The sequence below is a fragment of the Falco peregrinus genome, chromosome 5 (genome assembly GCF_023634155.1).
Source record: "Falco peregrinus isolate bFalPer1 chromosome 5, bFalPer1.pri, whole genome shotgun sequence".
NCBI lineage: Eukaryota > Metazoa > Chordata > Aves > Falconiformes > Falconidae > Falco > Falco peregrinus.
Genome location: NC_073725.1, coordinates 54,169,525 through 54,183,119, shown reverse-complemented (window position 1 = coordinate 54,183,119; position 13,595 = coordinate 54,169,525). Strand labels below are relative to the sequence as shown.

At 38.9% G+C, this 13,595-nt stretch overlaps 1 protein-coding gene across 1 annotated transcript in view; it reads right to left on the bottom strand.

Moving 5' to 3' along the window:
• PTPRN2 (protein tyrosine phosphatase receptor type N2) overlaps positions 1-13,595 on the bottom strand; it is a 663,741-nt gene that overhangs the window by 375,418 nt on the left and 274,728 nt on the right. The window contains exon 10 of the mRNA XM_055804928.1: positions 2,424-2,510. Within this exon, the coding sequence (XP_055660903.1) occupies positions 2,424-2,510 (87 nt within the window). The remainder of the gene's footprint in view (positions 1-2,423; positions 2,511-13,595) is intronic.

The window sequence follows — 13,595 nt, the reverse complement described above, 5'->3', positions numbered from 1 at the left end:
CTTTACTCTGAAATCTTTGCAAAAAATAATAAAAAAAAAACCCTTAGGCCTACACTGTTACTTTCTTACCACTCAGAATTCTTGGAGGGAAAAGAGAGAATTGAGAATTTTACACCAAGCTAATTCTCAGGTCAGAGTTCGAAGTAGAATAGGGTGTCATATTCCCACACCTTTTATAAATCCTTGGGCTCCAGTTTATGAGTAGTTTTTTCTATCTAATTTCCCCCTTTTTTAAAAAAACACCACCTGAATTCTTAAGAAAAAAGACAACTTTTAGTTGCCAGTGAAATGATCTCAATTACCCAAGATGCCTTAGGCCAAGTAAAAAAGCATATTTCCTGAGAGGCCTCACTCTCACACTGATATGTCAACAGTGGATTAGGAATAACCATTACATCAAGTTTTTCCTGAACCTCTTCTCCATGAGGCCATTCAGAAGCTAACCAGAGCCTTCAAACTCATATAGCTTTCTGCTGATAATTGTGCAGTGATGACAAAAGAACAAACGTAAAAACCATTAATTCTTTGCTTGGTGAGGCCTCTTTCTAAAGCTTCTACTACTGGTGTATCTACCGGCCAGCTCCACCTTTCTTTAGCATTTCATGGGTTTAATGTGATTGAAAGAATCTCATTTTCTTGAATAAAGAAAATTTATTCTGGATGAATTCTTCACTAACTTGAGATTTGGGCTAACCTTTCACAGATCTATACATCTTTTTAAAAGGCAAAGACTGATAAAAATGTTGTATTAGACAATGTTCAATCCTGTTTGGAGTTACTATAACTCATAACACACTTTTAAAGTACTGACCACATGAGTACTTTCAGTACAGCCATATGACTGCATATTAATAGATGCAAAATAACCAGCCTCCCTAAAGTCACACATTAAAAAAAAAGGTTGTTCATAGTTAGCTTTATCACTGGAGGGATACTTTTCATTACAGAATGAATCTACAGCCTGCCAATTGCAACGTTGTTGTGTTTTATCAAATGGTAAGAAGTAACCAAAAGGCTTTATGCTAACTATTAGAAAGGTAGGTGAAAGTGCTCTTGTACTGTAAATGAACGCAGTTAATGAAGCACAACCTGCTGATTCCAGCAGAGAAATTGTTCCATGGGATTACTGCTTTAAGTGTGCAGCAGACTTTATCTGCTAGTATTCAAAATCAAGGATGCAAATTCTTTTTACAAGGAAGACCATGTAATATTGTAAATTTCTTAAAATTTCAAAACTCAAGTTTTCATAAAAAATGCATTTCGTAAAATACAACCAAAAAGACATTCATCAATACAAAGAATTTTCTAGTAAACAAAATATAGGAATATTTTCATTTTAAAAAAAACTAAAGCCAATATGACTGGTATCTGTCAGTTTCCCAAAAAAGATTTTCTCACCAGTAGTCTGTTTCTCCCTACACATACAGTAATGGAAGGGGTAGATTTTTTTATTCTAAATAATAATAAATACTTCCACTAAAGATGGAACATTTTCAGACTACAGCTTAAAACACAGTATTAAATGATGAATTGCATTCACTAGAACTGAAGGTTAAAGAAAAGCTGACGGCAGCACAGGCAAGGCAGAGAAAGATGCTGCACTTCAGTAACCTGACTCATGGGCCAAAATAACCAGCCCCAAACCCTCTGAAACATAGGCAGGAACTGGATGCTACCCAGACTTCAGCTATTTTCTGTGTGCCAAGATGTGACTTCTTTACAGCAAACTGTCAAAACCCTCCCACAGTTGACCCTTTTTTTCCACTACTTTTCTATCAAACTATTTTTATTTTCTGTTTTATAAAGGAAGAATTAAGTTTTGTGAAGTAAATTTTCCTACCAAAATAATTTCAGAAAATCCCCAACTTAATTTTTTTTACCAGATATGGCAAATCGTACGTAACCTCCTAGTTCAGGAGATGAATATGAAGAGCATTCATCAGTATGAATCATATGAAGAAAAACAGTACCTCATCATAGCTGAACTCCCTGTGACTTGTTAAATGAGTAGCTGACCAAACAGCACGACCCAGTGTACCACGTGCCAGACTCAATGCCAGGGACCCAAGTTCTTATTCATCTCTGACATCATTTTCCGTTTCAGCAATGCTGGGTGTAATGACCCTTCACAAGACTTTCCTTACCTAGAAACTGCTAAATAAGGTTGGTAATATTTTTACAGCACTTTAAGCAAACTATTTTTCCCTACTGAAGGGTAGGAAAATTTCAGTCATCATCTTTTTTTTCTCAAAATAATTTATTCCTGTGTGTATGGGACATTATATAGATCATCACTATATTCTTTGCCTTGCACACTCTCGTTAATTTTGGCATTAAAAATTAGATATTTCCTTGTAAGACAAACTACTCAAAACCCATGAGATATCCCATAAAATAAAAAGCGGCAAATTCCAGGTACGTACTTGACATCATCGAAGACACTCATCTGCAGCTTCAGGAGATCTGCCACTTCCTTTATTAACTCCAAGCCCTTTTCCACACTCAGGGGGCTGTTGAAAGGGAGCAAGAAAACAGAACATTACGAAAATGGAACTCATCAATACTTGAGAGGCTAAAAGTCCCAAAAGAGTTATCACCTTGGCCTCTTAGAGTCTGAAAGCCACCACTAACTGTATTCCTGTCACATAGTGATCGTGATATCAAGGGAATTGGGATCAGGTGCTTCTCCAGGCATGATGAATCACCTGAATTTTCCAGCAATAAGACAAACAATAAGGTGTAAATGGAATTGTTAGGAAGTGTAATGGGCCCATGATGCAGCAACCAGTTCATCTCAGTCCTCAATAAAAAATGTAATAAAGTAAAAGGACAGAAAGAGAGAAAAGGATTGACAAGACAAGGAGGAGAAACAAACAATGAAAGTCAAATTGCAGGCTCGGCATCAAATGGACAAGGGAAAAGCGTACTTTTAAATTCATTAGTTTTTAAAATGAATCTTCACCCAGTAAAGGGATACAAAATTATTATGGATTCGAAAGTAAACAATGGAGCAAGGCACATAGTCCAGAGGACACTGATTAGATACATAGAATTTAGTTTGGTGTGTGCATGGTCTGCTGACAGAACCTGCTTTAAATCTTTTTAACCTTTGCCAATGCCACATTTACATTTTTTAATTTAGAAAACAGGTTGCAATCAAGGCTAACAGAAGACAACCACTATCATTTTTTAAAGCGCTTACCTACATGCAAAATTAGTATTTGCAAGAATTTCAGGTTATTAGAGCTGTTACGACTCTCAAGATGCATTAAGAACATTCTGTCCCTAATAAACAGATTATACTTTGTTTAGTTGTTCTTTGGTACTGTGGAACCAAACACAAAAGTATTAAGCAAAAATATAAGGAAACAATATAACAGTGTCCAGTGAGAACAACAGAACATTCTCTCTCTAAATAATCCTCAACATTGTTAAAGCCCCAAAGATCATAAAATTAAACCTTACAAGCTTGATACTTATCTAACTTATGCCATGGCAAATCAGAAACAACTTTGATGAGATTAACCCTGGGGAAAAAAGGTTCTGTACTTTTTCCTTCAAAGATTTATAACAAGTAGGAGAAGGAGGTGTCAAAAAATTTATGTACTATTAGACATGATCTTTTCAACTGGATTAAGGGGAAAAAAGATTTTTTTTTTTTCAAAGCTCTGTACCTAGGTTATTACTTCTGCTTCACAGTGAAAGTTTTTAAATCTAATTTTATATCACGGTAATCATTGCTGCAATTTTATTTATTGTCTGCAATGAGCACTGTTTGTTTATTTATTTATTTATTTATCGCGCTGCTTTCTGCATACACTGCCCTATGGGCACCTCTATTTAAATAATGGGATGTCTCATGTGGATCTCGGTTAGGATGGAATTGCTCAGCCTTCCTTCATGCCACTAACCCAAAATGCTCAAGAGACCTCCTGTCACACAAGCAGAGGTAGCCCCTCAAGGCACCAGATAAATTTGGAGTTTTTCTAGATGTCTGACAGAAATATTCTTGTGTGAAAGTAACAAAAGAATTTGATTGTTTCTGTAAGGAAAAAAAATGCACTATAGATTATTCATAAAACCCCTATATTTCAAGGACTGACAACGGGCAGAAATGTGATTATTCCTATTGCTATGAAAGCAGATTGTCATAGTGACTCAGGGGCTTATGTGTTAATTAAATCTTTTCTCCCAAAGATGTTGGCTTAAATTTTATGGAAATGATTGGTGTCAGCAAGTGGGCTTTTAGTGTAATAGCAAGTCTACGCAGCAGTGCAGGCAAAGGCTGCTGCATACATTGGTGTCCAATGGAGTCTCATTTGTAAAAGCTCAACCTCCTACTCTCTGCTTACTCCTCCTCCTCTGAAAAAGCATTCCTCAGCTTCAAAAACAAGGTATGCTGCTACAAGTCAATGCAACAACAGTAATGGGGCATAATCAGAGCATTCAAATGCTAAACCCCAGCAAGAGTGCTGGTGAGAAAATGGGAAAGAAAATGGTGCTGGAAGACCATTCTCTTACAGTCCTGAGCATCCAGGAGTAGTCTTAGTAACTCTCATCCAATACCAAGCTATTCACAAACTCAGATGCAGTTAGACCAAGAAATGATCATTCATAACAGCACAGGAAAGCTGCAGCACCGGTACTCTGGTACCTGTGCTATTATTGATCCCACTGCCACATTTGAGGTTTTAAATGAAGAATGATTAGTTTATATCATGATATTCTCCAAAGCACTTTTTCCAGTTTTGTAACATTGTTACGTACTGTTACTGTTCATTGCAGTTTTGTGATGCGTGTATTTTAGGGGAGCTGAATATTCAAAAGCTTGCATTCTCCATACCTTGTTTCTGCTTTTCTTTAGTTTAGTGTTGTACGGTTTGTTCAGTGATTGCCTTTAGCTTTGTTTACGCAGAGAGAATACACTGCTCCCACCAGCACAGTGTCAAGCAAAGTAGCTTGCCTTGCAACAGCACCATACACTGACATCACCCATCTGATTTCAGGTTTACACAGGGACTGTTGCCAGAAGACAACTTGCAAACACCACCTATCCTCCTGCCCGTGGTCCTCCCACGTGTCCCCATTGCAAGCACACAGTACTTGTGGAACAGCTCTTTGTGAGCTTTCATGTAGTATGCCTGGTTTTCAGCTTGCTGGGTTCAGTCCTGTATGGGAAGTTTCTGTATTATGGAGTGGGCTTTTTCTTATGAATATGATTCATCTATTGATTGTGAGGGTTCAACAACTATGGAATTAATTTAAAGTGTTATGTAAACCAGGAAAGACAGACAAAAATTAGTTGTTCAGATAAGGAACAAATAGTGAGATACTCCACGCAGAAATTGTAATCATAGGATGAATTGTCTTCAGACAATCTTGACAATGAAACTATTTTATCAAGGCCAAAGACTTGGAGGGAAGCTAAGGGTGGGGGTAAGGTTCACACTGCTTTGTCTGAACTGCCAAGACATTCATTTTGGTTCCCTATAGTGGGGGAGGAGAGAGGGAAGTCTCTTTGTGATGGGCTTTGCTGGCGCTCAGAGCAGCACGGCACACAGCGAGTCACTGGGCTATGGCCCCTCGGTTCCCATGCTACAACACAGACCCAACCCATATACATTCTGTTTCAGGAGCCTGTGATAACACATTGCAGCACACCAGTAACAGTGAACCCTTAAAAGAGAAATCACAGCCTACATAGGCCTCAAAGATACAAAGCATGTACTAGAAAAAACATCAGCAGAAAAATGCCTACCCATGGGTGCTATATAGGCTTTGCAAATTTTCTTGAGGCTGGCTAACCCTGCTTATGCCAAAGAAAATTAATGGCTCCTGCAGTGTCTTTAACAGTCCTTCTTTATTTTATCACTACATTTTTTGATTGCCCTGAAGGTTTTTGATTAGCTTTGATCCAGATCTTGGTGTTAGAAGAAGAAACTGTGGGATGGCACAGCACCTTTTTTCCAGATGACATAGCTGTTGCCAGCTGAGATCCTGAGACAGTGGTCACTGGGTTTCCTACCTTTGCTCTCATTTCACTTGCTGTAGATTTCTTTTTTTGCATCTTCTTTCAAGCTAACTGTGTTAAAATACCACAACTGTAGCTAAAACAAAGTGTGATGCATCTCACAGTTTAAAAATAATTGGGTTTAGGTCCTTTTTAGGTTTCCATCTCCAGTTCTCTACAACTTGGAAGAGGAAAAGAGAGTCAGAAAGTATAGAAAATTCATGTATAACCAACTTCCTTCCATTGCTTTATCTTCTAATGCCATCTCATCACTCACTAGTGAGTGCTAGCCTAAATATTATTTTTCATTTCACAGATTCAGGCCCTACTGAACCAGAAGCAGAACTCTGTCTCACTCAGATGCCAATCTCTATCTCATATTATTTGTAGAATATACTTTGTTTGACAGGTTAATGACAATGAAGAAATAAATGGGGAATGAAATACCTGTATTTCCTTTGGGGCTTATGTAGATATATATATAGTTTTAAAGTCTGGCAGAGTATCATCTGCAAAATATTTCACTGCTGCTTTTGTTTAATCTCACTTTTCAGGGCACAGCTCTTGCACTAAACTAGTTATACCTGCTGGAGCATATGGCTTATATCTCTGCTAAAAATAGCCAATGTTATATGGTAGTACTACATTATCCTTTCAGATGAAATGGCTCCCCAGCTCAGTGCAAGACTCTGATGCCATGATTTAACAACATGAAAACTTCCCTACCCATTTTAACCATGTAAAAATAAATAATCCAATCTGTATCTACTTGTCTGAGCTGAAATAATCATGAGCCAATCAGCTGCCTATAAAGTCATCAATTTTGTCTAAAAAAAAACCCCAAACAGATCTAGTCTATAAAGCTATTTTATTTAGAGATTAATCTGAAATGAAAATACAGGAATTAATATCTCTTAACTTTAATGTGAGCTCCTAAGCCCTTCTGGAAATTAGTGTAATCCATTTAAATCCTCAGGAGTGGATTTGGGAACCCAACTTTATGTAATTGTTTGTTAAAACGTTTTCACAAAGTGTACTGGACATTGCATACAAGAAAATTAGCTTGCCTGGTGAAAAATAATATTCTGTGCCTTCCAGTATGTAAATCCCTCTCAGTGAAGGAGCTGAAAACAGAAATATTTTAAGGAACAATCCACTTACAAAGGTAATTTAAAAAATAGAACATTGGATTATAACCTTCCTCTGCTATTGTCTATTAATGATTTCACTTTTCACTCACTCAATTTGCAAGAAAAATCCATTATGAAGAGTCATTTCTAAAATCTGGTCGCAGAAAGTTGGGACAACTTAGAATACCACTAAGTGATTTTCTTTTCAATCACTGCTACAAAATGTATAGAATTTGCTAGCCATTTTTTTAATCTGCCTATACGATCCCACTGCCTTCAATGGTTTCATATATAAGTGAAAGAGTATCTCTTGCTCAATGAATTACCAATGAGGAACAGAATATGTCTTCATATGGAAGAGGCCTATCAAGTTACCCTGGTCAAGACATCTTCCTGACCCTCAGTTTCACTCTCCATAAAATGAAGGCAATGATATCAACTTTCTTTGTCAGATGCCTAGTATTGTTATATAAAAGACTGTTATTATTTGACTTGCTTCCCTTCTGGAGCTAAGAATAGAAAAAGCAGCACTACTGGCTGTCCCTAAAGGTTTTATATAGATAGATAGATAGATAGATAGATATAGATATATAGATATATTTCTTCCTACCGGATATGGAGAAACTGTAGTAGTGAATACCATGTAACCCGAGTGTTATCTTTTAGTCATAATAAAAACTTTCCTCATTCCACTACCAAAATTTTTGTTTCAAACTTTTTAAGCAAAGGGGCTCTGACTGGTTTTAGAGCACATCTGTCTGATTTTAGAGCATATTTCGTGTACTCAGATCCAGGTGAAGGTAACTTCTCCCTCACTGGTCACTTAGTAGCCTTGCTAAATGCCTGTTGGGGGCAAACAGAGTAGGAGGCAAGGGTCTTATGGAACAGATGTTCCTTAGGAATAGCCAGTTAGACCACTAAAAAAAGAGTAGTGCTGATTTCAAGACCAGCTCAGCTCCATGCTGCAATTATTCAAACAATGCTACAAATGGATGCCACGTTTCCAAGAAATTCCCAAGATAAACTACAAATCTAATGAGTGAGAACAACCACTTTGAATAATGGACTGTCTATTTTTGACCTGGACCTAATGATTTATGCATTCAAGGCTCAAAGCTTCCCCTTCTGGTTAAAGAACAAGAAGGAAAGATGTAAATGAAGGAACAGGGGGAGTTCTGCAGGGAGTGACACTGGCAGCATGGCTGGCTCTGCATGCTGAGCTAAATGGAGATTAAACTCTAATAAAAGCCAGTGGGCAATGTCAAAGGGAACAAGAGGAAAAACAGAAGCAAACAATTATGAAAACTATATGTTCTGTATTTCCCAACATGCCTGTCAAAACAATCCCATAAACTGATCCATTTTTGCAGTGAAAAATCTGATCCAGTTATACAGATGGCTTGATTGCGACTCTTTGCCAAGCCTGCTCCCAGTCCAAGGAGAGCAACATGTAGCTCAATGTTACGCTGAGGTTATGTCAGTCTCGTAAGCAGTTGCTCCCATTTGCTTTTCCTCCTCCCAGTTGCCAAGTGTCTTCGGAAACCCACTTACTGAACTCTGAAATACTCCCTTAGCACCGTCATTCAAATTATGTATTGTCTTTACCAGCCTGTACCTAGTGTCCTTCCAATACTCTGTTTAGCAATTGTAATGCAGCACTATAATGGACATCCAGTCAGCCCTGTCAGATTAGTTCAATTGAATCATTTTCTGCAAAAATGAAGAATAATCTACAGTACAGAAATAGGCATGACATTGGGAATTGCACTCCTTAAACCTAAATGTCAGTCTAATTTTCAGTGAAATCTTAAGTAAGGTAGGGTTCAATCCACCTAAAATTTGTTTAAATTGGGCCAAAGGCAATGAAGGCCAGTTTGCCCATTTTTAAGAGTGCTAAGCACTGCATTAAAATTGCAAGGCATTTGTCTACAGGCTGAAAGTTGCCCGAGTGCTTAACTGCAGTCCTCCCAGAAGTATCAGAAAGCGTATTTTCTGGAGAGGTAAATGCCAGTCTCTCACATCCAGGCTTTCTTTGTTATCCAAACTCAAGCACAGTGACATGTCCACTCTATCTATTACTTATTTCCCCTGCAGAAGGTTCAAAAGTTTGGCTACACCTGTGTTCAGCCTGAATAGTACTGAATCTGCATCTCAGCCAGAGGAAGGCAGAACCTGAGAACGTGCCACCTAGGTCCTTTGGGAAGAAGACCTTTTTTAGACTGTTTACTTTAAAAACACTTTCAATATTTGCTAATGTGAAACGCACAGATGCTCAAAAAGTAACTTTGGACCAGCAGTCTTCCTTCCTCCTGCAAATTAAGAGCCACTCTTGCATGTTTTCTATGTTCTGTTGCTTTTATTCCTGAAGATGAACTACTGGGCCATCAAGAGGATGATGAACCGTGCTATCACTCAGGACAGTACATAGAGCACTCTCCTAGGATGTGGGAGGCAACACGTCTTGGACTAGCTTTGGTAAGATCTCTTCCATCTCCTGCTTCACTTTCTAACCCCTGCAGTAATAAGCAGAGGACAGTACACATGGTGCCTTTCAGCAGAGAAGCACTGGACACACTGTATCCTAGAATATCCTACTTGTTTGGCATGTCTTAGTGAAACAAGGAGATACCTTGCAGTCTGGGCTGTCTTCTGGAGTCTCCAAAAAGTCCCTTCTAATCAATGGAGGAAAGGAGGTCCCTAACTCCCCTGCGTGGGTATGTCTTCACTTGTCTCTCAGGGAGCTCGATGTCAAATGAAGTGGGTCATCCTTGTCATCCTTGGGGAAGATGTGCAGCGTCCAGCAGCTCTAAGTTTGGCACCTAAATGAGGCAGTTTGGCTTTCACTCTAAATTCTGAAATAATCTTTAAACCTAGAAATATGCCTTAAAGGGAAAAGGTATTAACCACATGGATAACAAGACGGACACCCAATGCTCTTGAAAATAGGAGCTGAATTGACTAAATCTGTTGAAGAATTTAATTTCAGTAATCAATTTTTACTAAACAATGAGAGGTACATGCAGATTATGCCTTGCAGATGAAAGCATTGGGTTAGAACTGTAAGTTTCTTTCTCAGTTGGGTCTTTAACCCACACATTCATGTTAGCAAGAATAATCTACCAGAAGACGTAGTCTGACAATCAGCTGGATATGTTCATCAAAGATCAGTGTCTTTTAGTGGTGGTACTTTAGTGTAGAAGCTAATCTGAGTCTTGAGCTGACAAACATAATTTTCTTGGTCCTGCCTACCTCTGTATTTATTTTGAGTGTTTATATCAAAGATTTTTTTACCCGTCATTCACCTAGTAGGCACATGCAGGAGATTCTTCCATGTTGAAGATTTTACTTTTTAGTACTAATCTTAGATACATTTTTTTTCTCTCGTCTTTTTAAATACTTAATTTTAAGAAAGATGCATTCCATAGCTTAAAATAATTATTTAAGAAAGATCCACCTGGCCATTTTTCAACAATGTCTCTGTGCATTGACATCAAATTGGCTTCCCCTCACTGACAGGGCAACAGTATATAACAGCATCACTTTCTTAATATGCAGCACAGTCTCCTTAGTACTACAGATAAAAAGCTAAACTTCAAAAACCCCAAAACCACAAAGTTCAGAAATGTGAGTCTGGAATACCATAAGGAATGCTGCAGAAAGTCAAATAAAGAGGCCACCTTTAAGATGACTAATGTTGAGTTTTCTGTGGCTGCTAAAACCATTTGGCAGCAGCATGGACATTGGCTAGGCTGCAGGCAAACTGCCTGCTGACGGGAAGCTGGGAGAGGTATCCCGGCCAGCTCCAACACAAGCTGCCAGCCTCCCTCCATACCTGGAAAAGAGCAGGTATGTTTGTCACAGGGCTCAGGCTGAGCGGTGAGACTCTGAGGTGTGTGGAGGTATTTCAGAGCTTCTTTAAAATGTCTTACAAATATGCTAGGGACTGGCTGCTTACTATTTGTTCTAACAAATACAAAAGATTAACCCAGCAGAGAGGGTCTCTTTAAATAGGTGACAGTAGCTTCAGCACTTTTTACCACCCACCTTCATGGGCCAGTATCAGGCCTTATTCCTTTCACACCATATCTCCACTCTCAGCGCATTGCTTGGACAGGAGAAGTGGAAGAGCCAGAATACCAGGTCTAGAGAGCTGCCTCACCATGGGCGAGGGGCTGGTGCATACCAGCTATGGCTGCTTTGTCTGCTAAGAGCAGTCAAGAGAAAAGGGTAAAGAGGGGGAAAGCAATTTCCATTTCCTGCTGCTGGGATCAAGAAGGAGCAAGAAGAGCAACTGCTGAAGGGTGCACATCCCCAGCAGTACACAGTAACCCTACACCTTGAGTCAATTCTCAGCATCAACCACCAGCACAAGACTGGAGGTTATTTTAAAACACCTTTGGTTTACTTAAGCCAGCAGTAAATATAGAAGAGTCCAAAAATAAGACCTAAGAAATAAAATGAAGTCCAAGATAATTCTGGAAAAGTTATGAAGGAGGGTGAGAGAAGTGGTCAGCTGAGATACACCTCTGTAAGGACTACCTAAGGAGGAGTCTACCCTGGGAGAAACATGGCTGTGACAGACAGAAACCACAGGTACTTTTAATTTTTTTGTCTTGGGCAATGCTGTGCTCACGCTGCTGAAAAGCGAGAAAGACAGACGTTAAAAAAAGTTGTCCAGTAACAATATTCAACATTGCCCTCAATTTCCTGAGGAAAAACTTAAAAGGTGTGAGGGTTGTTATGAAATTGCCAGTATTCAGGCAGTTGCCTAAAGCCCAGTCAAAATGTAGCAAGCCACATATATTCTGTCCCAGGAGTACTAGGGATACCAGACCATAATAAATTACAATATTATACATGAGAAGACCAGATTCCAACTGATTCAGTATCTGGCTCCAGTGGTCAGACAGAAGAATGGTGCCATTTTATCCTTACATGAAGCACATGAACCTCATGTTTCCAGATTGGAATGATAATCTCTCATGCACTGTTTCCACGTGCACCCACTGCACTGCAGCCTAGGCAAAGAACAGACAGAGATTAGAAATCAGTCCCCCTTCCTTCTGAAAATAAATAAATAAGATTATGGTATAATTCTACAAACAGTTAATGTGATTATGTATATTGCCATTACTCACAAAAATTCTTTTTAAAAAATCCCCTGCTGAACTCTTGATCTCAGTGATACATATTAGACTAGTTTGTGTTTTAGAAATACATGGCAGAGAACTGGGCCACCAACTTCAGGATTTGCATGCCTTTTAAATTTTCAAGTCTGAAATATGTGCTACCATACCAAGGGCAGGATTCACGTATCAACACAGCAAACCTTTTCTTCAAAATTTTCCACAGCCTCAGAGCCCAGACTATAAGGAGTTCTAAGAATACCTTTTCCTTTTCTTTTTTCTTTTTTTAAAAAAGGACTATTTTTGCTAATGTCTATTATTCTGTCACACTTATTGCAGCTGAATTTCATCTACCATTGTGCTCTTTAATCCCTCAATGTATTTAAATCCATCTGGAATTTTTCTAAATCCTCCATAGTTCTTCCTAACAGAGACAATTTGCCCATGGGGTACCACTAATCTCTCTACATGCTGAGAAGCATCAGTTCATAACAAATCTTTCTCTCCTATCTCATAACCAGTTCTTAATCCGCAGTGACACCCTGGCCCTTGCTCTGTGACTCACTCTCCTTAAAGTCAGTATGAAGAGCATCCCGTTTATCTCCTGTTGATTTGAAGGGTAGGTACAACTTGTGGTTTCGCTGCAACAGCAGCTTTTCTCCCAGGAGAGTATGATGTATCTCATCCGTAGCTGCTTCACTCCTGAGGGTCTTCCAGGCATGGTATTGCCCCAAAGGAGAAGAGAGGGTCCCTGGCACTGCCTCCTGGAGGCCCAGGCTCGGTAGCCTTCAGATATAAATAGCCAAGATGTAAAATGTGAATAGTAGCTTATCATGAGTGTGGTCCTGGAGTTGGTGATCACAGCACTTTTCCACCTCAGGGAAGCTGAAAACAATACTAGGAAAGCTTTTATTTTAAGGACACAGTTTAATTTTTTTTTTTGTTTTTCTCTTCCCTTTTTTCTTCGTATTCTTCTTTCTTTTTTATTCTGCTAAGATTAGTAAATATTTTAACAAGCAACATAATGGGAAACTCAGCTACTGAAGTATGAAATAGAAGGTTGTAAACCTCTTTGTGTGCAAATTTCAGTAGTAACTGAAATATGGAAGAGCTGCTGATGCCATCATAAAGAACAGACACAGCTTTACCAAGATTCCTCAAGAGATTTTCACTCCCCTCTTCCCACTGACTCCTGTCTTCTGGGAATTGGCTGCATAGCACTTTCTAGCACACCACCACCACTACTCTCTGACCTGAAAGGTCACTTACCAAACCTGGCTGATTTAGCTGCTAGCTACCAACATCTGAGCCACATGCCCTGCAATCCAG